The sequence below is a fragment of the Austrofundulus limnaeus genome, unplaced genomic scaffold, assembly GCF_001266775.1.
Source record: "Austrofundulus limnaeus strain Quisiro unplaced genomic scaffold, Austrofundulus_limnaeus-1.0 Scaffold50, whole genome shotgun sequence".
Lineage (NCBI taxonomy): Eukaryota > Metazoa > Chordata > Actinopteri > Cyprinodontiformes > Rivulidae > Austrofundulus > Austrofundulus limnaeus.
In genome coordinates this window covers 51,592-75,135 of record NW_013952452.1, presented here as the reverse complement: position 1 = coordinate 75,135, position 23,544 = coordinate 51,592, and the positions used below count along the sequence as shown (strand labels likewise).

The following is a 23,544-nucleotide window of genomic DNA, read 5'->3' as shown; positions in this document are numbered from 1 at the left end:
CCCCACACACACACACACACACACACCCACACACACACACACACGTGAGTGATACGGTGCAGAGAGGACAGCTTTTAACCCAAACACAACAAAGATGAACTTTGAAAGAGTGAAAAATACCAATATATCTTACTTCTGATTCTGTCCTCAGAAAAATAAAGATTACTTAATGTCATTTCATGTCGTATTTTGTGACATTAATAACAGTTATGAAAGGATAATAATTATTATTATTATTAATCTAACCAGTTACAGTTAAAATGATAACAGCACAGGCCAGGAAATCTGAAGCAGGAAGGTTATTGTTATTTTCTCACTGAGTCTCATAAATTTGCTGAAGTTTTCTTTCTCTGTTTCTGTAAAACAAACGGAGTTGGATCTTTATGTTGTTTTGAGCTTCCACAGCATGTTCCGTTTGTTTCCTCTCTTTAAACATGGGTGTGTTTTGTTTAGAGAGCCAGCTTATTTTTTTTTGCTTTCTCTGCTTCCCCTCCTTTTCTAAACACGATTAAATGATTGGGTGTTGTTCTGTGGGAGCTAACACCCTCAGAGGTTCCACCCTCGTRTCTGAGCTGTTTATAGAGCTCTCCTCCAACCGTGTGTCTCTGCACAGAAACGGGACCCGTGGACCCGGTCCTCGTCGAGCAGTACAATACGCCGGGCTTCGTCGGGTGTCTGTCGCGGGTGCAGTTCAACGGAGTGGCCCCCCTCAAGTCTGCGCTGAGGAAAGCGGCGCAGGCGCCGTCCACGTCGACAGGCGGTCAGGCGGACAGACAGCCCGTGGCGGCCTCGCCCGTGTCTTATCAGGGCAAACTGGTGGAGTCCAACTGTGGGGCGTCGCCTCTCACCATCCCACCCATGTCTGCTGCAACAGATCCCGGGCATCTGGACAACACAGGTGGGGGCTCGTCTTTAGCTGGTAAAGCTGTTTTTTACACAACTTTTTAAGTGTGTTTGCTGTTCTGTCTGCGGCCAGATGCAAAGATCCCCTTCAACGAGGAGAGAGTCATTCCTGATGGAGTCAACAGAGACTCGGCCATCATCGGAGGTATGATGAACCACATCTGGGCTCATGACGCTGCACGTTTACCTCAGAATGAGMTGTGGGAATAAATCACACCTCTGACACCATGTTTAATATTTATGATATCCAGAGGTGTATATTAATGAAGTATATTTACTTATTTATAGCACTAAACTATGGTTATTTGGATAATCTGTAATTTTACCAAGCATACATGTCTCCGCCCACTGGGACAGCTCCGTGTGTCAGAGCGGTGACTTGTGTGCACGATACCCCCTGAATAAAGTGATATATTTACTTATAAATAATCATAGTAACTCCATCCGGGTAGTACTCATTCTGATTAGATTTGGGCATCAAAGGGTCAAAGGTCATTTATGATGATTAGTGATATAAAACTGGCATTATTTTTAAAGGCAGACATGTAGAGAAGGCGGAGGCGTACAAATCRACGTCGAATTCCACCTTGTTTTTTAAATCTTTTTCTTTTATTTCATTACGTTCAAAGAATAAAAATTATACTTGTTTACTTTAAAATTTAACATCTTGTTACACGCAGAAAATTAAAATATGACTAGAACTCATCACAAAATGAGTCACTCTGAAAAATAAAGTATTGAATTTACTTAACTAAGTTATATCAACTGGTTCCACTATGAGTAAATATAAAGCAGTTTACTCAGCTCAGCTCAGTGGAACCAGTTGACTTAACTTGATTAAGTAAATTCAACACTTTGTTTTTCTTTTACATTCCTCTTTATTGTGAGCAGTTTGGTGACTTTTATCCCTGTAAATACATTTCTTATCAGTGAAAATCATATTTCCCAAAGTGATTTTCTCTTAAGGTGTTTTTTTCTATTTTTAATGTTTTTCAAGTACTTTATACACCTCCATTGTGTTTGGGTTTGTGCCACGGGATACATATACTGTATGTGAGCCATCACATTTAACCAAGGATTAAGTCCCAAAGTGGTTTGTGGAGAAATGGCATTGTTTATAACATTTGCAGCAATTGCATTTTGTCAAATATATCTTGAATAAATGCCTTATTTATGAGTTGTTTAAAATAAATATCTGAAATATAATATTTTATTGCTATTAAACCTTAATTTAACCAGGTTGATATAACTGAAATTAAAAATCTCTTTTTCAAGACAGACCCGTCCGAGAGCGGCAGCAGCACACAAACATTACCAAATTCAAAACTGCAGATGTTCACAGCAAAAATGCCAGTGTTAATTTAACACCCACAGTGTTAATTTCAACACCAACAAAGTGTCTATATGTGTCCACACTCACTGGTGGTAAATAACTTTTTTAACACCCATTTTTTTTGCTAATTTAACACCAACCAGTGTTTAATATTCAATAATACTGGGTGTGACATTAACATTTCAACAGTGTTTAAATATAGTGTTAAAAGTAACACCAGTGTATTATTATTAACAAAGGAAATGATGGTGTTAAAAAGATTAACAGACACCACAAGGTGTCAATACACCATAAATTTAAGAGTGTAAATTTAACACTCAGAGTTAAAATCAAACTCTTTATAGTGTTGCATTAACACTACTCAGTTGTTAACAGAAAAGTATAATGGAGTCACCCTTCACACACCAGGAAGTACCTCTCACTCATGGTGTCGATTTATGGCMAWTAACACAAACTTATATWTGAACAACTATAAAACTGATCAGTAAAACTAACCAGAACAACTAATTTTTTACTCTTATGAACTTCTTTAATAGTCATAAATACAAACACTTTATTTCTACAAGATTACCCAGCATCCCTTGCTGAGAAAATACTGGTCTGTCTGACATGAGGTGGAAGAGGGCGGGGCTTTTCAGAATACTTCTTTCAACTATGCATGGTTTCATATAACAACACTGTTGTGTTATACAAGACTTAACAGTGGGCGGAGCTTATTTAACACTGTCCAGTGTTGAGACAACACTGAGGAAATTAACACTGAATTAACACAGCCTCCTCCATTTAAACAATTTTAAAGTTCAGTCATTAGAGCAGTTGGATATTTCAGTTTGATTTTGGATTATATTTGTGTAAATTAATGATTAACTAAGACCTGAAGTAACGATGTCACCCGTGTGTCCTGCAGGTATTATCGCCGTGGTGATCTTCACCATCCTTTGCACCCTGGTGTTCCTGATCCGCTACATGTTCCGCCACAAAGGCACCTACCACACCAACGAGGCCAAGGGCAGCGGCGAGTCCGCCACCGAGTCCGCGGACACGGCCATCATCGGCACCGACAACCCGGAAACCATCGACGAGTCGAAGAAGGAGTGGTTCATCTAACCGCGGGGGGGCGGGACTCAGAGAGACAGGAAGCGGTTTGTGAGACCATCACTCGTCCCCGGGTGGAGGAGGGTTAATCAAACCACCGATCACTGGAGATTCCGAGGGTTGCCTGTTTGGCAGGACGACAAACTCCCAGAGAAGGTGGGATGTGGGAAGGCTTTTTGTTTTGTTTTTTGTTATTTGTTTTTCTATCCAGAGTGTCGCGGAGAAACAAAGGAGAGAGACGCTTATCCAGTGGAGCACAGCTGTAAAGAACTTTCCGTGTACATACTAACCAGCTTATCCTTCTTTGTATCGTGCTCGGGAGTTCCCAGGAGTTTTTTGAATACTGTGTATGACGAATAATTACACTTACTGAATGGTGTGATAGCAAAGATCTATTCCTCGTTTTGAGTTTCTTGATTTTATATTTAACAAAAGTCTAATATCAGAAATGATGGAAATCAATATGCCAAACCCTTTTATTTTGTATTCTCTGATTCTTTCAAAATGTGGTTGCACCAGTCTGTCAACACTCATGTCCGTCAAACGACACACATCGTATATCGTGGTAACATAGAGGTAAATATGAATGCCAATTTTTTTTTTTTTTTTTTTTTTTTTGTAAATACAATATTTTATGTTGGTTACTTTTTTTGTTCCTCAAAAGATTTATTTAGAGTTCAAACACAAAAGAGAAATGTCATATCTATATTACAGTAAAATCTGTTCATGATATTATATATACGTGCAGAGTTTTGTGTTTAGATCTCATGACGTTTGATTGTATGAGATGTTTCCTTTCTGTCTCAGTGAAAATACTTTTTTGTTTTTGTTTTGTTTTGTTTTTTAGCAGGATCAGGGTTTAGCTCATCATCACGGCAGCTTTTTTTTTAATTCAGAATGAGTGAAAGCAAGAGCTTTTACTCATTCAGGTGGTTACTTTGATTTTCTTTGCCAAACGCCCAAGTCTTATTTTCTTTTTTTTTTGTTTTATTTTTTTTCTTTTTGCTTCTAATGTGTGACTTTGACCTTTTCTTTGTTTGCATCTTACATCTCTGGTGGACATTTAGTGCATGCATCGCTGGATAAAACAAGTGCCAGAGGAGGCAGCTTTAACAGAAACAATATATCATGAAATTATCTGGAGTTATTTGAGATTTAATCCAAGCATCGGGGCGTCTGAAGCAGCACGAAACAAGACAAACTAACAGTTGTCAGAACAAATGGGGCTGAGGTTAGGATGATAATTGGCTTGTGAGTCCACTGTGCCTTCGAGGTGTTGAGCCATATCGCCTTTCCCCMCCGACTCTACTGAACTAAAAACTTCCAACACAAACTTGATTGCTGCTGCATGAAATCTCTGCAGGTTTTATTTTTTATTTTTTTTATTTTTTTGCTTCAGTGGTGCTTTTTTAGTTTCCCGGGTTTTAATTCAGTGAAAAAAAAGAAGAAATTCTCGACTTGGCTGTTTCTGGTGCAGCTCTGCGACAAACAGGTTTACATTTATTCTGTCGCAAAAATGGATGCATTTTTTTTTTAAAAAACGCCTGAGTTTTGTACGAAAGTGACAATTTTCAGACGAGGAGGCACAAAAACGAGCTTCATCTTGTTCCACGTTCAAATGTTCTGTTTTCTAACCATGTTTTTCCCTCTCAGTTCTGTTTACTTGTGTTGCTGTTTAAACCAGCTGCCAACTATGTTTTGTGTGTGTGTGTGTGTGTGTTAATTTTTTTTATGTGTCCAGTCGGTCAAAGATCTCCCACTCACTTGCATGGCCTCGTTGTGGTTCACGTCATCAGAGACACCCGGTCAGCCTGCTCTCTGCTGAGGCCTCAAACTTCCTCTGTTCTCGCACCACACAACTTCTCACGCACACACACACACACACACACACACACACACACCCTCAAACTGTGATCTGACCGTTGGTGGAAGTGGATTATCAGTGCTGACAGACTAAACCATGATGCATATGTTTAGCTTTTGGTTCTATTGAGTTTAATAAAAAGTGTTTGATCAATAAAATCACTTTGTCTTTATGTGTTTTAAGTCTGGAACAGCATTATGGTGCACTTTGAGTCAGGACCTGCTTAATCCTAAATTTTACACCGTTTAATGAAAACAGGATGTTCCGTGTTTTATCRAACTTTTCGGAAACAAAACTTAAAGTAGACATATCCTGTTTTTAAATCTGTCTTTTTCACATTTAAATCCTTCAGTTGGGGTCTTTATAAAGTGGAGCTGCAATGCTTTGGTCTGAATTCCTCCTTATTGTAACTCCACAAGCCCCGCCCTTTTTCTGAGGTGTGTCGCAGATCAGCTCATTTTGAGGCTGTCTCTTTAAATCCAAACGAGGTGCTTCACACCCCGCTCCATCCAGCTTCCAGAGTGGTCTGTTCCAGATTATAGAGGGGTTTACGATTATATAGCTGCGCAGAAAGGTTTTACTTACAAATGAATCAACGTGAATCCATCCAGCCTGACGTGAGTCTGACCCAGAACCAGAGGAGAATGAAGACCACCAAATTGTAGTTCGTAAGTCCAGACCTTATTTAGAAGTTCTTTCACAAATACAGTGATGTAATGTGTTGAAAAATATGATCCAAACAGAATATAAAGATGTCTTTGCAGCACCGGGAGAGAATTTTCTGCACTTCTAGAGACTCAAAGTACACAAAATGTATTTCACAGCTAAAAAAATGGAATTTGATAGATTGTAAGACACAAACAGAACATCAAGTTTTCTGCATAAATGCACAGAATGCCTGAGGAGAGCACAGTTGGACAGTCAAATCACTTATAGACACTGATTCTCAGTACTACATAGTAATTTGCCATTTAGCACCATATTTTGCTCCGTGTGTTGCCTTCAGAAAACTCTCCATCATTCCTGTGTTTGGTTTTGAGAATCCCTGGTTTTTTTTCCTAACAGGTCACAAGCTGCCCTCTTGTGGTGCAGCTGCTGTCATGTTCCCTCGATTTTGTCTTCTTACAGCGGAGAATTTAAATTAATTAWTGAATTGTTAAAAAGTGATCCTTTAGGGAAATTAAACACTGGAAATGAGTGAAGTTAAATGGTGAAAATATGTTGTTTTAAATTGGGTGAGGCTTCTCTTGGCATCTCTTTGGACACCAGGTCTCTCCTGATCCAGTGGCAGGGTGTGTGCTGGGTTTAGGGGATTTAGCCTGGCCTCCCTTTATGTTTGCACCRGGGTCTGTGGTTCTTATACTCTATTTCCAGCTCCCTTTTTGTTTTGTTGTTCTTGTTTTTGTCCCTGTTTGACTCTGTGCCAGTCCACCCTTTTTTTTTTTGGCCTGAGTCTAATGCAGCCTCATGCCGTAAATTCTATCGTCTGCTGCACAGCAGGAAGAGCAGCACGGACCCTTCATGTTGTCTTATAAATCTGCCCTGAAACAACAAGGCAGAGCGACAACAAAACAAAACAAATATTCTGTAGAGCCGTCTTTTTTCAGCAGTTTGTCTCAAGTCTCTTCAGGTCCATCTCCAGGATCTTGGCCCGTCTAACCTCTGGAATCTTTGTTTATTATTCATAACCAAACTGATCCTTCAGGTTCGTGTCCAACWATTTTTAAATGAAACCAGAGTTTCTCAGTTAGATTAGGGTCTGGGTTTTGRCTGGACCATTACAGAACCTTTATGTAATCTCCTGAATGTTACGCAGGGGAGTTTGTTGGGAAAAAAAAACATTTACCAACATTTATAGTTGCTTTCATTAACTAAGATACGTGTCTTCTGACTGACCAAAAGGGTGCAGCATWTGAGAAAACAGACAAAGAAGAATAACAAAATGTGTTTAAATGAGTTTTATAAGATCTGTGTGGAACATTTTACAGACCAAAACCAACCAAAAAGTGTCATGATTCCACTTCTGTAGGTCTTTCCAAAAAACACATTTTATAATTAATGACTGACGTTTTACAGACATGAGCTTTTTGTTTTCCACCAAAATGTACTCAACAACATGTTTTATCATTTTATTGTAAACTGGGGGGGAGGGGGGACATTCAAACGTCAACATTTTCAACACATTCTGACCCTGTGCTCCGATCGTCTCCCTCTGCCAACACACAAGCTAAAAAAGAGTTTCAGCTGAACTTGGATCAGCGGGTCTTAAGTTGCAGCATGGTTTAGAGTTAAAGGTTTGACACTGGTCATCGCAGAAGAGATCACAGTGAGGGGTGGGGGGGCAGGACCCCTCTCAGATGAAACCCAGGGCTTCAGAGACGGTGGACAGAGGGGTTTAGGGGGCGGCGGTCGCTGCGTCCTCGGGACACTCRGCTGTGTTGACACAGACGAGGACACAGGTGAAACACTGCAACACTTTCAGGAACGACTGGTTTGGGGTGAGTGTGTGGGCGAGGGTGTCCTACCGTTCTTTGGCAGGATGACGCTGTTTTCAGGGAGGATGCCGTGGGTCTGAGAGAACTGAGAGAACTTCTGTTGCAGGTCGGCGCTGACCTCAGGACTGCGACCTGAAAGCAGAACACGAGCTCCGTTTAACCTCGGCCAAACTCAGCTTTTCAGCCTCAGGCCTGGTGGGGTAACTTACTGTACAGCTTGACGAGGACTTCGGACACCTCGTCCTTCGTCTTGATGGTGTAGTCCAGAGCGTAGCTGTCATACACGACGTCGACAATGCGCATGTCGTTGTCGTTGTTCCAAGCTGAGGAATGCAGAGGAATTGTAAATGGAAGCTGTGGTTCGTGTGCTTTTAGTGTGTGGTCTGCACTTACTGTGACTGTGGAAGGTGAAGCGTCCAGGAGTGTCTGTCTTCTTAGCCAGGTGAGTCATTCTCCAGCATGTGCCGTCAGTACTTTAAAGGGGAACAAAAACACACACTTTATCTTCCCAGGATTCACCCAGCTGGTGTTAATATCACGCATCATTGCAGATTTCAAACCTACTTCAGGGTGGCGTAAGACAGGTCCAGGTCTCCTCCTTCAGTTGGGGCAAACATGGCAGTTCCAACCTTCATGGATTCTTTGTGATCCACAAACCACTGAGCGTTGCTTGCAAAGCCAATCAGGTACCATTTACCTGCCATCTGAAAAACAAAAAAAATCAGAATCTTGTCTCTCTGTGATGAACTCGTCTCTGTGTTTCTCTCACCTTCTCCAGGTTGAAGTCCTGCATGGGCATGACATCTGCGCACACAGCCATCACGCACATCAGCGCGGCCATCATCCTCAGCACGGTGGTCCTCATGGCGTCGCCTCTTCGGAGCCTCTCTTTGCAGGGAGTGATCAGGAGTGTCAGGGGTATGCAGGGAGAAACGAGCCGCCGAGGCGTCTTTATATGCTTCTCCTGTCTCCTCCCACCTCCAGCCCCACCACTCTGCTGCCTGGCTTGGGCATTACAAAAACTATCTGGATCTTTCCCAGAGGAATGTTGTTACACAACAACTGGCACGTGTGGACGAAGACGAGTGAGGTGAGCGTGTTTTTTTGTTGTTTGTTTTTTTTTTTCACAAAAGCTGCTCCGAGACGACTGAAACGTGGTGTTTGGTAAGAGATCAGACGTCTGCACAAAAACACAAGTGAAACTCACCTCACTCATTCAACACTAGATGCTGTAAAATAAAAAAAAATGGCACCAGGCGTACCTTTGACTCAGTTTTACACTAAGCTACAATTTATGTGGTGATAGCTGAGAGTCATAAACAATCCGTACAATAAGGGTGACATTTTGTGATGTCCAAAATGATGCTGACCATTATTTATTCATTGCAAAAAATGTCCACCTTACCAAGTTTTTAAATCTTTTATCCAGCCAAAAAGTCTTTTTGATCTTGTTTTGAGACTGATTTACTAAACAAGAACTGGTTGTGTAAGAATAATCATCTTGTTTTCAGAATGTGTATGATTATTTGTCTTGTTAGTCTGAAAATTTGACTCTAATTAAGTCAAAAATTTTACTTGGTAAGATTCTTGAAATAAGAAAAAATTGAGTCGAATCAATTTTATTTCAAGAATCTTACCAAGTAAAATTTTTGACTTAATTAGAGTCAAATTTTCAGACTAACAAGACAAATAATCATACACATTCTGAAAACAAGATGATTATTCTTACACAACCAGTTCTTGTTTAGTAAATCAGTCTCAAAACAAGATCAAAAAGACTTTTTGGCTGGATATAAGATTTTAAAATTTGATAAGATGGACTTTTTTGCAGTGTAGTTGACCAAAACTTCTCATTTCTGACACAAGATTATCTTTTTTTAAAAGCTCTGATGTGTGTGTGTGTGTGTGTGGGGGCGGGGGTATCCACTTGGTTTTTGATTTTCAAAAAGTTAAAATGACTTTGAAGCCAAAAAAGGGAGAAAAACTTAATGAACTGTTTTAGTTCAGTCTGTCTTCAACTGATGGGAGCTCTTTAATAGTATCAATCACTGACTGAAAATTAGACGTGAATTCTTCATTTGCTGATTTTTGCTGAATCACACTTCCTTTTGTAACAACAGGCAGGCACAATCTTGCAACAAGCTGGTTATGTAACACACACACACACACACACACACACACACACACACTATACACAAAATACGTTTTAGAACCACATTTTATGAATCAACTCTCTGAACCCCGTTGGGGATTCAAAGCTGGACTTTATTATCTCCAGCCCCACTGTTTTTGTGTTCCCACTCGCATGCCACAAACATAAAGACACACACGCAAAAAGTTCAACCTCAGTTTTGCAAAGCATTTTGTTTTACCTCTAAATTCAGTGATTATCATCCGTGTGAGTGTGCATGAATGGATTTTAATGAAATCGCAAATATAATCTTTTATAAAATCCTTTTACAGATCCTATTTTACAAATATTGGGCTAAAATCTGATGTGGTCGTAGCTGAAAGTCAACTAGTGTTAAGTGTGACATCACACGTGATGCCATTTTCAAGGTGTGACCAGAACAGCCCCGAATTCTTCATCCTAAAATGACCTTAGTTTAAAAAATCTGGTATGTGATATTAGACCTTTAATTTATAGAAGTTTCACAAACAAACTTTAAAACAAGTTTCTTCGTCTTGCTTTATTTGTTTATAACGAGTCATATTCCAAGGAAAGTGTGCATTTTTAAGGCATGGGTTCAGTCTTGAATCGACTTTCTCGAGTGCGTGTCAGAGCTCCGCCTCCTCAGCATGTGGGGACACAGTCTGTAAAACAAGAAGTTGGACATAAAATTACACAGAACACATGCAGATGTTCTCAGCACGCAGTGAAGGATGGAAAACATGTTTACAGAGTTGTTTTTTAAAGGTTATTTCATAAGTTGAGTGGGCCAGATCCCAGCAAGCAGGAGCAATCTCAGGTGAATCTCTGAGTACACATTTAACATTTTCCTTACTGTGTAAACAAGGATTTTTAACTCCAGAAGATTTAAAGTTGAAGAGTTATACAAGAAATAAAGCAAAGACTTGTGCAGATCAAAGATTTGACTAATTGGATCATTTTATTTAGTTTCTTAATGTGGTGGTTTATCATTACAGCCAAAAGGTGCAAAAAAAATTGTCACAAAGCAGGGAAAGTTTTTGGATGATTGCAAAACTTTCCAGGAAGTTTTTTTTATATATAATTTGTCATGCGCTAACTTGAAGTTGTGTATTTAAAAGCTGCATTAAGCAGAACTGATGTCAGGTTTAGGCCTGTAAGACCAAAACAAACATTTTGAAAGCTGCTTGTTTCTATGGTTTACTCCAAATCAAAACACTGTTGCTCTGTGCAGAAATACTGCTGCTGTTTCAGATGCATGATCATAAAACATTTTACAACATCATCAAATTTAGAATCAAAACTGTAAAGAATTTGAAAATTAGGCTGACATATTTTGAAAAGAAAAGGTTTTAGAAATCATAAAAACTAAAGCTGAATTTATTTGGCCTCAATTAGAAATGAAAAAATTGATGAAAATAGTTTTAAATTAGCTTTTTGTTTTGCTACTTTCAGCTAAAATAGTTATTTTTAGCTTTTTTGAGCTTTTAGTCCTTTTCCAATTTTCTGCTTTTATTACAGATTCGTTACCAAATTTCAGTAAAGTCATTCAACATTCACACAATTTTTTAGCAAACCTGTAAGGAAATAAATGAAATAAAGCCCTCAGAAAATTCTGAAATCTGTAGACTATGTGCCTAAGTTATGTAAATATACCAAAAATATGCTGCCTGTAACGTCCGTTCACATAAATATTTAAAAACTAGAAATAAAATGCACAGAAATAAATTAAATAAAAGCTGTCTTTAAGCTTCAGTCTGGGTCCAGTTTGGTGAAAATCAGATGCTGGACTTTAATGTAATCATCTGTTCATTGAGACTAAACAATCAGCCAGACAATAGCACAGATACTACCGCTTTGATCACTCTTGTATTTTAAGGCTGCTCTGTGCGTAAATACACTCCCACTTTATTGGATACCGGCAAACGTACAAAGTAAACATTGAACAGGGATTTGAGTGAAAAGCCTTTCCAGATTCCAAGTGATCTTTTACACAAATAAAACACCTCATAGTTTATCTTTGTTCTGATTTGATTTGATTTGATTTGATTGTTTTCTTAATACAAGATGTTATAAAAACAAAAAACCCAATAAACTTACTGATTGTATGATCCTTGTCCACATCACCACAGTGACCTGGAAAGAAAAATAAATTAAAAACAATCAGCATTGTTTGTAATAAATTTCTGAAACTGTTGAACACTGTTGTTCAGTGTTATGCTGCAGCCCAGTAAACTAAGTCAGAAACCTAAATTGGGGGCTCGTCCGAGATGTTTTGAACTTTAATAGAGTCGAAACCTGTTTGGTTTTGCAGAGTAGGTTGAGAGTAATGCAGTGTGTGTTCCACTGTATTCATTACATCCTCATTAAATCCAGATATGTTCAAGCTGGTCTTTAAACTATGTTGTGAAAGAAGCAATCTGTTTTGTTGTTCTTTTCAGTTTTTGTGGTGGGTTTAGAGTTAGGAGTAGTTCTCATGTTGTTAAGGGAAGTGGGTAGACACCAGATCCTATGCGTGAAGTGAGTGGTTTCAATTTTCTTTGTTTATCTTTGTCTGCCTATCACTTTCCTATTAATGGTCCAACTTGTGCTGCTGTTTGAATGTTTTTTGGTGGTTGTTTGTTGTTTTGATTGGTTATACGGCACCTGAGTGCAGTGGTTGCTTTCAGCTTCTTTGTCAGATAACTGGTTGGTGTGGTAGATTTGAAATTTTGGTCTTTGTTTATTGAACACCATGCTTGTTTTCCCACTGCTACCTTGTTTTCTTTCATGGAATTGAACCAAACAAAGTGGACCAACGAGGGCCTTGGTTTGGTTTTGTTGGACTCTTGGAGGAACCCTACTGAGGACTCTTAGCTTCGATAACTACTATTTAAAAATCAAACTACTCAGCACTTAGTTGAATCTCCGTTCTATATCTCAGTGGGTTGTACAACAGTTTTAAAATGCTGTATAATTGTAATAAGTTTCATGTGTACGTACTGTAGGTAGGGAATGGGAAGAGGTAAGCCAGCCCCAAACTGTGTTTTTCAGCAAGTTGTTCAAACTTAGCCAAAACTGGCTCTGATAGGTCGTCCACGGACCTGCCTGCAAGGCATCATAAAAACATTTACGAGCATCACATTGGTGTTACAACACCACACTGAAAAAAATGCCCACCTAACCAAGTTTTAAAATCTTATATCAGCCAAAAAATCTTTTTGATCTTGTTTTGAGACTGAATTACTAAACAAGAACTGATTGTGTAAGAATAATAATCTTGTTTTCAGAATGTGTAAGATTATTTGTCTTGTTAGCCTGAAAATTTGACTAAAATTGTCAAAATTTCTACCAATGGATAAGATACTTGAAATACTTGATTTGACTCAATTTTTTTCTTTTTTCAAGAATCTTACCAAGTAAAATTTTCTTTCTCCGTTGGCAGAAAATTTTTGACTTAATTTGAGTCAAATTTTCAGACTAACAAGACAAATAATCTTACACATTCTGAAAAGAAGATTATTTTTCATACACAATCAGTTCTTGTTTAGTAAATCTGTCTTAAAACAAGATCAAAAAGACTTTTTGGCTGGATATAAGATTTTAAAACTTGGTTAGGTGGACATTTTTTGCAGTGCCTTAACTTGTTAGAAACACACACAGCTGGTGAACCTACTATAGAGCTTGACTGTGACCTTCCCCTGTTTCTGGTAGAACAAGACTGCGTAGGAGGTGTAGTCTGTTTCTCCAATCACAATGTCCGTGTTGAGCTCAGGACGGGCTCCTGGTGGGAAAACAAAAACAAGCACAGTGTGTAAAGCTGCTGTACATCATAGTTTATTATGCTGAGGGAAATTAACTGACCTTTAAGTAACAGTTTCCCTGGGGTTGAAGTTAAATGGTAAACCTGCAAAATCTCCCAGCACTGATGATTTCTGAGGAGAAAATGGGGTTTATTCGACAGCCCTAAAATCGAACCAAGTATTTTATCAAGAACACGACTTTTGCCTTTTAAAGAATTTTTTTATTCTTTTGCAAAAGAACTTCAAAATATGATGCATCCTCCTTTATTCTGTTTATCCTGTGATGTTTGAGCCCGAAAGTACTGGGGAGTTATTTAAGACGTACATTCTTTGTGTGTAGTTATGGTAGTACTCACTGTCGTGTTTTAGTACTAACAGACAGGGTTTGGTCAGAGGCCTCGTGGCGTGTGAGCATCATGACAGTTGGCTCCACGCTGGTTCCATGTTTTATCAGGTAGGAGCACTTGGAGGCCGTGTTAAGGAGGAACCATGTTCCCATCATCTGATCAGGGGAATAGAAGAAGAGGAAACATGTTGGTTTCACATATACAGAGATACATTCGGGTTGTGTAGAAAACTCTGAGAAGTGTTTTTGAATAACCACAGAAAAGAGAGCCCGATTCAGTCCTGTGCTGCTGGGTTTATTTTACAACAGGATGATGGTTAGGTGTTAAAAATAGAAAAAAATATCCAAGAAGGATAAAGCTGGTTGGTTTGCACAGACTTTAAAGATATGGTTTGTATTATTTTTGGATAAAACAGTTTAATTCTGAGCGGATTGATGAGCTTATGGCTTTCCAGAGCAAAGCCAAGACTGGAACTGTTTTAAAATCTTTAAGATTAAAGTCATTTTAGGATGACCGAAATTCCCTTTGGTGCTGAGTCTGCAAACAAAATGAGCATAATGGAAATTAGCCTGGTAAAAACTGCTTTGCTTCATACAAAGGGTCCGTACTCTCTGCTATTGAGAAGTGATTTCTTGCTGGAGGTATGGACTCTGAAGTTCAAAACACTTGGATCTGATTTATCCAATCGCTAACGTTTGCCTGTAATGTATGCAGTGTTCCAGCTCGACAGTGAAGCTAAGCTAAGAAGCTAACCGGAAACTGTGTTCTAAACAATTATTCCCTACTGGGAAAAAGAGAAGTACCGAGTGGTTGTAAATGAGAGCTGCGGGTTTTGTGAGACAACTTTAGATTCATTTGGAAGCCTTGTCAACACGGACTGGCTTCATTCACTTCCTCCGCTGCCGTTGCTAAACTACAGGCAGACTAAAACGACACAGAAAATTAATGTCATCATTCAAAACTCCTCCTCCTTTGAAATTCTACCAGAAAAATCCTTGTCTGTGGGAGAAATCCCAAACGGAGCAGAGCTGGGAAACTGTTGAGCGAAACTGTGTAGGAAGGCAAGGGTCAGGCTGAATAGAAATAATTTATATAAATCAGGGGTGCCCAAACATTTTCCTTTAGTGGGCCAAAATGAAAATCTATCGGGGGCTGCGGGCCAAATGCAGTAATACAGTATATGAAATACAAATACTTTTTAAAGTAAAGTCCTTTATTTTTAAAGATTAAGCAATGGCCCTCTTTTGTTTTATTCTGTGAACTTGGACAAAGTCTGCCAGTGTGCAAATCTACATGTGGGGTTAAATCTGATCTAAATATTTCTTGTTGTCATTTCATGTTTCATGTTCAATCCTAATAAATCAAAGATAAAGTCAGCACCATGAATGAAAACTACCTTCACTACAGCCCTTTTATATAGTCATTTGACCAATGGAAATACTGTGTTTCTACATAGGCTAACAGGTTACAACCTTGTAACTTTGGCAACTGTTGGTGGGCCGAATCAAATGGCTTGGCAGGCCAAATTTGGCCCGTGGGCCCCACTTTGGGCTCCTCTGATATAAATTAAAGCTGCTTTGTTGGTTTAAAAATAATTTCCAAACTAATATTGTCAACTTTGGGAGAAGATACCAGTCTAAAAGCCGAATAGCTATTAGCAGCAGCTATATTACATAGTAACCCAAATTATAATCTAAAAATCCATGTTTTTGGGTTGTTCTTTTTAACATAAACTAGCTCTAATTCAACAAACTGCTCATGTCAACAAAAGATCAGTGAGTAACGAACTTTAACCCTGTTTGCTGACCCAGTGAGCTTGACTCGGTCCAAATTTGGCCCAAAGTTTGGTTTCAAGCTGGATTGTTTTGCATCCTGCAGTTTTTAGTTTGTAATAAAAGATCTTAAAATCACAACTTTCTTGAAGTTTCCAAGAACATAAACAAAAAGCACTAATCTGTTCTCGATGTTGTTTTCTGTTTTCTTTTCACCTACTCTGCCTGTTTACTTAAAAAAAATCCAGGATTGCTTAATCCCAGTATTGACACAGTTTCACAAGCACATTGACAGCCATGATAATAGTTCGTAACAAAACAACTGACTGAATGATGGAAAGCTTCAGGACAGTTTCTGGTTTAAAGGTTTTCTAAAAGACAAGAGCAAAACCAAAACAAATTGGAGCAATRCTCCTGGGTCAGTGAAACAGTCGTTCCATTCTTACTGTCTCTTATAGGACAATAAAAATAACTTTTGGATGATCAAATGATCAATTTTTGTTCAATTTAAAACTTTGTTGGCAATTTAACTGTGTTTTAAGAAACTGTGCTTAAGTCAAGTTAAAAACTAAATCCCTCTCAGTACGAGGTGTAAAAGTCCACTTAAGTGTTTGCTGTGGTGCATCTGCTTCTAGGATTAAAGTTTTTTTTTAATTAAAGCTCCTTGTTCCAGAGCTGCTTCTTTGTGTCTTTAAAAAACTGCTCACTTTGTGCAAAAGCTATTTATCTCTATAAACTTGTACTTGTTTACTTTTAGAAAAGGAAATATACTCAAATGAAGCACCAGAAGGTTTCTAACAATTTTCATATTTATTTTTTATTTCATAAAATCTGCAGAAACCATCGTAGCGTGAGGCGAGACTGAAAGTTGGTTCATCTGTAGACTTGCAGGCTGCGAGGAAGTTTCTGCACACGCAAATTATTTTTAAATCAACCTGAAAATTGTCATCATTTTATAGGATAACAAACTTGTTTGTTGAGACCCAAAATGTTTTTTAAATGCATCATGCACCGAGCTTTTTTAAAGCTTATGTCGTCTTTAAAAGATTCAACACAGTTCATGAAATGTGTCGAAATATGATTTAAGTTATTTACAGATTATTTTGTTTTTTGTTTCCACGCGTCTGACTCCTGCTCCAGTCTCTCACCTGTTGTATGTCTATATTCTGAGCAGGCGGGGTGGAGTCCACGGGGTCGACCTTAGGCTTCTTCGGAGGTCGTTTCTGAGGTTTTGGTCGACTCTTGGCCCCTCCCACAGCCTCGGATGGAACCCAGAGACACAAGCAGAGCAGCAGCACTGCCAGCACGCACCGACATGCTCCGGCCATCCTAACACTGTTAGATCACACTCTCTTTTTTTTACTAACTATTATTTTTATTTAATTCTCCCTCTTTTCTCGTCTCTCTGGTCTCTGTCTTGTTTCGCTGTCTGTTATTTCTCCTCTGCTGCACTCAGTCACCTGTTCAGTCCCAGAGGATGTGCAGTCACTGTAACAGAGGACGGTCCATTCAGTTAAACATTAATGTGGTTTGCTGGGGACTGAAGGGCCATGTTGGGGGTCTTCTGAGCAACAGGGGGCAGTAATAACTTCTGTTTAAACATTGCTTTAATATTAACTATAAGAGGCAGAAGTACAAAAAAATGATGAAGACTTGCCCATTTAGTTTTATTCGCTTCAAAGTTAGGAAATGTGTTCTGATTTCAATAAAGCAGGGGTGGTTCTAGGGGCGGGGCCACAGGGGCATCGGCCCCAGCTGAACTATGAGTGCCCCCTGAAGTGCCCCTGTCCTGTCTCATCTGTTCTTTGCCTGAGATTGGTGATGGTGTGTGCAGTTTCATGTCCAAACACTAGTGGCGCTAATGAGTCAAATAGGAAAATCCAGCATGAATCAATCTCACAGGATTCTTCTCTTCTTAAGAATATCTGAACAATCCTGCAGAAAAAGTCTTTCATCTGACAAACGATGGCTGCATTTTCTTCTATGCTTTGTGTTTGAGAGCATTTTATCTATGTCCATTAAACATACATGTAAAATTGCTGAGAATAATTTACTGTTCAAGCTTTTTTTTATTACATTAGTGTTTGAATGTATGACTGGTAAAATTTATACACCTTACTAAAACCAGGGATTTAAATGCAAGGATGCTGAACAAATACTTGGCCCCTCTATGAATATTGTGGCCCCTTACTCAGAAAAATCCTAGATCCGTCACTGCAATAAAGAGTCTCTTCACCTCAGCACGTACATCGCGTAAAATAAGTATTGAACACGTCAACATTTTTCTCAGTAAATATATTACTAGAGGTGTTAATGACATGAAATTTTCACCAGATGTTGGTAACAACCCAAGTGATCCATACATACAAAGAAATCAAACCATAAATGTCCAGAAATGAATTTATTTGTAATAATGTGGAATGGCACAGGGAAAAAGTATTGAACACACTTACTGAAATTTATCTAATACTTTGTACAAAAGCCTTTGTTGTCAATGACAGCTTCAAGACGCCTCCTGTATGGAGAAACTAGTGGCATGCATTGCTCAGGTGTGATTTTGGCCCATTCTTCCACACAAACAGTCTTCAAATCTTGAAGGTTTCGTGGACCTCTTCTATGAACTCTGATCTTTAGTTCTTTCCATAGATTTTCTGTTGGATTCAGGTCAGGTGATTGGCTGGGCCATTCCAGCAGCTTTAGTTTCTTTCTCTGAAACCAACTGAGAGTTTCCTTGGCTTTGTGTTTGGGCTCATTGTCTTGCTGAAATGTCCAGCCACGTTTCATCTTCATCATCCTGGTAGATGGAAGCAGATTTTTATCAATAATGTCTCTGTACATTTTTCCACTCATCCTTCCTTCAATTATTTGAAGTTTGCCAGTACCATATGCTGAAAAACAGCCCCACACCATGATGTTCCCACCTCCAAACTTCACTGTTGGTATGGTGTTTTTGGGCTGATGTGCAGTGCCATTTGACCTCCAAACATGATGTGTATTCTGGCATCCAAACAGTTCAATGTTGGTCTCATCTGACCAGACTATATTCTCCCAGTATTACACAGGCTTGTYTAAATGTTGTGCAGCAAACTTTAAAGGAGCTTCAACATGCTGTTTCTTCAGCAGTGGAGTCTTGCGTGGTGAGCGTGCATACAGGCCATGGTGGTTCAGTGCATTACTTATTGTTTTCTTTGAAACAAACCTACCTGCTAATTCCAGGTCTTTCTGAAGCTCTCCACAAGTGGTCCTTGGCTCTTGGACAACTCTTCTGAAAATTCTTTTCACTCCTCTGTCAGAAATCTTGTGAGGAGCACCTGGTCGTGGTCGGTTTATGGTGAAATAATGTTCTTTCCACTTCTGAATTATGGCCCCAACAGTGCTCACTGGAACCTTCAGAAGTTTAGACATTCTTCTGTAACCGATGCCATCATTATGCTTTGCAACAATAAGGTTGTGAAGGTCTTGAGAGAGCTCTTTACTTTTACCCATCATCAGATGGTTCTTGTGTGATACCTGGCCATCATTTGGAACCAGTTGATATTAACTTGCACTGACAAGGGACAGGCTTGTTTTCTAATTACTGAGAGAGTTCAGCTGGTGTCTTGGCTTTCCATGCCTTTTTACACCTCCTTTCTTCATGTGTTCAATACTTTTTCCCTGTGCCATTCCACATTATTACAAATAACTTAATTTCTGGACATTTATGGTTTGATTTCTTTATATGTATGGATCACTTGGGTTGTTACCGACATCTGGTGAGAATTTCATGTCATTAGCACCAAAAATAAATATATTACTAGAGTAATATATTTACTGAGAAAAATGTTGACGTGTTCAATACTTATCTTACCCGCTGTAGCTGTAGATGTTCTGACATGCGGTTTGGTCCTGACAGGTTTGGTACAACTGCTGCTGCGCAAACAGTCACAGTTTGTCTTCAGTGATGAATTCACCAGAAAAATCACAAGAGTGGGATTTTGGGGGGGTTCACGGGTTTTCAGCTTCATCTCATGTTTTAATCTCACTACACCCCTAATCTACAGAATAACAGGAAATTGGAAGTAGTGGAAGCTGTTGCTCCTCCACATTGAGAGGAGCCAGTTGATGTGGTTCATCTGGTAAGGAGGCCTCCTGGACGCTTCAGGCATATCCAACTGGGAGGAGACTCTGAGGAAAACCCTGGACACGCTGGAGAGACTATGTCTCTTATCTCCCAGAAGAGCTGGAAGAAGTGGCTGGGGAAAGAGAGGTCAGGGCTTCCCTGCTCAAACTGCTGCCCCCACGACCCGACTTTGGATAAAGTGGAAGATAATGGATGGATAGTCATGAAAAGGCATTTTTATATTTTACAGAGAAAAAAAAGTTTATTCAATAAAGCATTAAGAAAAAAACAAGGCAGTAACTCAAATAAGTCCCTCTGAATGTGGTTCCTTCTGAAATTGCAGCCCTGAAACTTTTATCTTGTGTTTTTACCAAGTGATTCATTTCCGATGATGATGATGATGATGATGATGCAGGAAGCCCACCATTTACACGAATCCTCTCATTTACAAACAGGTTCAGGTTCAGGTGTGAAATAAGAGTTCTGGTGTAAAAGTTAAAACCGAACGCTGAAGAAAGTTCGTCATTGCTTCTCCTCCTTGTCCTGTTTGCCGTTTCCTCTGGGCTGAAACTTCAGAGCTGCGCTGTTGATACAGAACCGCTGACCCGTGGGGTCCGGTCCATCGTCAAACACGTGGCCAAGGTGAGCATCGCACTGTGGGACAAAACATATCGAAAAGTCAGATCCCTTCTGATCATGTTTATTTTTTTTAAGTAAGCGATAAATTATGGCAAAAGCATAAAAACATACGAAAAAAAGTCTACACGGGAAATGTGGCAGTGTCAAATTAACACTACTAATGTTGATTTAAAGTGCCTGTGACATCAAATTTTTGTAATAAACATGAACGCATTTTTGGAAAGATAACATTGATAACATTTTGCAAAACAAATTTCACGTCGCTGAGATGAACGGTTGTTGAGATATTTGCATGTGAAGAAACAGGAAGTGATGTCAAAGGGGAATGTCTGCATGTAAACAGAGCGTTGTTACAAAAGCTAACAACACAGACTGTAGAGAAGAATCTGATGTTTCTTTAGATTATTTTTTGTCGCTATCAAAGAGAGACGAAGAAGAGTTAATGTTTAAATAATTTTGTTTTAATAAACAGTGACCAGCTAGTTTATTTTATTAATGAGTTCACCTTTGATGTCATTTCCTGTTTCACTTTGGCTGAGCCAAATTTAACAGAAAATAGGCCAGTTATGTGACAAAATGGGTCAAATCATGTGTATTATGCCAATTTTCTTAAGTATAAAGATGCTTTCTTTGATATTTTTTTTGTATTTGAAGGATAGACATGTCACAGGCACTTTGTATACAGAATAGAATAGAATAGAATAGAATAGAATAGAATAGAATAGAATAGAATAGAATAGAATAGAATAGAATAGAATAGAATAGAATAGAATAGAATAGAATAGAATGTTTAAAAAAGTTTAATCTGTTAAAATAAACAAGTTGCTGTTGTTTCATGTGTAAATCGCATTTTTGGGGTTGCATAAATTAAACTTTTGTTTAACTGCTGAAACAACAGCTCACGTTTTTACAAAGGACCTCTGTCCCTGCGCTCCCCAGGCTGTTGTCGGGGCGACGAATGATGGAGGCGTGGCTTTCATCTCGCTCCCATGTCCCATGAGCCTCTTTGAACGCCGGCCAGCCCGTCCCCGAGTCATACTTTGCTTCTGAACTATGAAGAGAAGTGGCAAAACTCTTCAGAATAAGCCTTTTTTTTTTTCTTTAAGGAAACATCTGCATAGCTTGAACACGTCACCTGAAGAGAGGAACGTCGCAGCACACACAGTGGTACATCCCAACCTCAAAATGATTCAGGTAGATCCCACTGAAAGGCTGAAAACAACCACAGACACACATATAAGCTTTTAATCTTTCACTTTAGAACACATTTATGAGAACTCACTAATTGCAAACGCTGCAAAAAAAAAACAGTTTTCTGTAAAATATCTGCATTGCCTGAAAACTTGGGAGTTTGTTAGTGCATTATAATCACTCGTTCAACTTCTCCTTATCTTTGCTGATGTTTCCCTGCAACACTTTCGTCAACATCTTAGAGGTGTAAAGGTGAGCTGAAGCCGGCGCAGATCGAAGTTCACATGTGGGTCCTGCAAGTTCAAGACAAGCTAACACATGACCCGACTCACCTCCTCGGTTCCTTTCTCTCTGGTGGCCACATACTGTTCTGGAGTCAGCTTCTTGTGCCAGTCTGTGGTTTTACTGTAGCGTGTGAGAGACTGCAGGCCTGCACAAACCAGAGGTCACACATGTCAAYAACGCAAACAGGTTCTGTATCGGTTCTTCTCAGTGCACTCACAAAAACTTCCATATTTTTAGATGCACATAGAACCCTGCTGTCCGTTTTTAAAGCAATAATTTTACCTGATGTTACGAAAACAGTGTTATGGCCATTTTTTGTGTTAGCTGATGTGCATTAGCTGTGGCAGCCACCTTGAATTCAACTGACTCCAAACATTAATCAGCTATAGATGCATCTTCAGTCATTAGTTTCTGAGAGTTTCATTATAATCTGACCAGTGTTTCTTGTGATATTTTGCTAACAGACAAGCAAGCAAGGATGTCTCCAACAGTTATTGCTTATGTTTTAGGCCAAAATCTTGCACAATAATTGGCACTTAGTTTAGGTGATGAGAATGATTTTGGGTCATAATCATCCCAAATTTCAGCACAAAATATTGATAACATTTACAGAACTTTAGCATTTTTGTGTTTGCTAATGTCAGTTGGCTGYGGTGTTCATCTTAAATTGGGTTTATTCCCAAAGTTAATCAGTTGTAGATGCATATCCTTTGAATATTTTCTGAAAGTTATATTACAATATGCCCAGTGGTTCATAAGCTATTTTGCTAACAGACAAATAAAGTTGGCTATTGCAGAAATAATGGCAAAATATGAAAAAAGACCTTGCACAAGTTATATGTCCTCAAAATATGTGCTGAGGATCACTCTCAGCTACTACCACACCTTATTTAAGTTCTCTATCTGTAAAACTGACTGAGTTATAGCCTTATTTGTGGTTTTTTAGAACAGCTGACTGTAGCTGCCATCTTGAATCGCATTGACTCCAAAATGTAATCAGCTGTAGATGTGCATCCAATGAGTACTTTCTGTAAGTTTCATTAAAATCCATCCAGTGGCTCATGAGATATTTTGCTAACAGACAGACACAGGAACGCACGCACGCGGACGCGGGTGAAACATTCTTGTCCGCGCCGTCACTGGGTSGCAGCAGTGAAGTCACTTAGATTCAAGAGGAAACAGGTGCGGTCAGGAGATTACCTCACAAATATGGTCTCTAATCCGGTGTTACCTGCAGTTGTGGATAAGGTTCGGATCCTCCTCGGAACCACCGTGGACCGGACTCCAGTGTTGTGGGAAACAACAAAGACGAAGCGACGGACGAACCGGGACATGTTTGCTCCTGAAGCGCGTCCGGATGAGTGCGGGACAAATAAGGGCCGAGCCGAGCCGAGCCGAGCAGAGCCGAAAAGAACCGAGGTTAGCGGGTTCGCGTTGGTCCTCCGGGTCAAAAACCACACATCTACTGAAATGGGTCAAAGGGTGAGACCGTGTTTTTATTGCTGGGAAATGACTAGAGTTCAACTTGTCATCAGATTTCTGCCTTTCTGCCCAATGCTTCAGAAAACTGACACGAGGACGTTTTAAATC

At 39.3% G+C, this 23,544-nt stretch overlaps 4 protein-coding genes and 1 long non-coding RNA gene across 5 annotated transcripts in view; 2 read left to right on the top strand and 3 right to left on the bottom strand.

Moving 5' to 3' along the window:
* Nucleotides 1-5,353, top strand: part of LOC106517550 (contactin-associated protein-like 2) — a 46,737-nt gene extending 41,384 nt beyond the window's left edge. Inside the window, exons 6-8 of the mRNA XM_014008448.1 lie at nucleotides 614-898; nucleotides 977-1,048; nucleotides 3,144-5,353. Of these exons, the coding sequence (XP_013863902.1) occupies nucleotides 614-898; nucleotides 977-1,048; nucleotides 3,144-3,343 (557 nt within the window). The 3' untranslated portion in view covers nucleotides 3,344-5,353. The remainder of the gene's footprint in view (nucleotides 1-613; nucleotides 899-976; nucleotides 1,049-3,143) is intronic.
* Nucleotides 5,354-7,138: 1,785 nt separating this feature from the next.
* LOC106517545 (lipocalin) lies at nucleotides 7,139-8,619 on the bottom strand. The gene is made up of 6 exons (XM_014008445.1): nucleotides 8,460-8,619; nucleotides 8,255-8,394; nucleotides 8,084-8,163; nucleotides 7,900-8,013; nucleotides 7,721-7,822; nucleotides 7,139-7,628 (listed from the first exon to the last, which is right to left on the bottom strand). The coding sequence occupies exons 1-6, from the start codon at nucleotides 8,553-8,555 to the stop codon at nucleotides 7,591-7,593; spliced, it is 570 nt and encodes a 189-aa protein (XP_013863899.1). The 5' UTR covers nucleotides 8,556-8,619; the 3' UTR covers nucleotides 7,139-7,590.
* Nucleotides 8,620-10,365: 1,746 nt separating this feature from the next.
* c8g (complement component 8, gamma polypeptide) lies at nucleotides 10,366-17,197 on the bottom strand. The gene is made up of 7 exons (XM_014008444.1): nucleotides 16,889-17,197; nucleotides 13,978-14,123; nucleotides 13,683-13,753; nucleotides 13,495-13,602; nucleotides 12,822-12,926; nucleotides 11,940-11,975; nucleotides 10,366-10,504 (listed from the first exon to the last, which is right to left on the bottom strand). Exons 1-7 carry the CDS (start codon nucleotides 17,066-17,068, stop codon nucleotides 10,485-10,487), a joined length of 666 nt encoding a protein of 221 aa, XP_013863898.1. The 5' UTR covers nucleotides 17,069-17,197; the 3' UTR covers nucleotides 10,366-10,484.
* Nucleotides 17,198-20,073: 2,876 nt separating this feature from the next.
* Nucleotides 20,074-23,413, bottom strand: msrb2 (methionine sulfoxide reductase B2). Its single transcript, XM_014008446.1, has 5 exons — nucleotides 23,186-23,413; nucleotides 22,002-22,099; nucleotides 21,614-21,690; nucleotides 21,382-21,529; nucleotides 20,074-20,493 (listed from the first exon to the last, which is right to left on the bottom strand). Exons 1-5 carry the CDS (start codon nucleotides 23,286-23,288, stop codon nucleotides 20,362-20,364), a joined length of 558 nt encoding a protein of 185 aa, XP_013863900.1. The 5' UTR covers nucleotides 23,289-23,413; the 3' UTR covers nucleotides 20,074-20,361.
* The window catches only part of LOC106517547 (uncharacterized), a 2,267-nt gene continuing 2,072 nt past the window's right edge, over nucleotides 23,350-23,544 (top strand). Inside the window, exon 1 of the long non-coding RNA XR_001310219.1 lies at nucleotides 23,350-23,436. This is a non-coding gene — a long non-coding RNA (uncharacterized LOC106517547). The remainder of the gene's footprint in view (nucleotides 23,437-23,544) is intronic.

What these genes read in the sequence shown, in the direction of transcription:
- c8g (XM_014008444.1), bottom strand. Translation starts at nt 17,068, where the DNA reads ATGGCCGGAGCATGTCGGTGCGTGCTGGCAGTGCTGCTGCTCTGCTTG. An exon ending in AGAATATAGACATACAACAG is followed by an intron (nt 14,124 to 16,888) that starts GTGAGAGACTGG and finishes TCCCCTGATCAG; the next exon opens with ATGATGGGAACATGGTTCCT. An exon ending in GTTAGTACTAAAACACGACA is followed by an intron (nt 13,754 to 13,977) that starts GTGAGTACTACC and finishes TTTTCTCCTCAG; the next exon opens with AAATCATCAGTGCTGGGAGA.
- msrb2 (XM_014008446.1), bottom strand. Translation starts at nt 23,288, where the DNA reads ATGTCCCGGTTCGTCCGTCGCTTCGTCTTTGTTGTTTCCCACAACACT. An exon ending in TGCGACGTTCCTCTCTTCAG is followed by an intron (nt 21,530 to 21,613) that starts GTGACGTGTTCA and finishes TTCTCTTCATAG; the next exon opens with TTCAGAAGCAAAGTATGACT. An exon ending in CAGAGGTCCTTTGTAAAAAC is followed by an intron (nt 20,494 to 21,381) that starts GTGAGCTGTTGT and finishes TTTGTCCCACAG; the next exon opens with TGCGATGCTCACCTTGGCCA.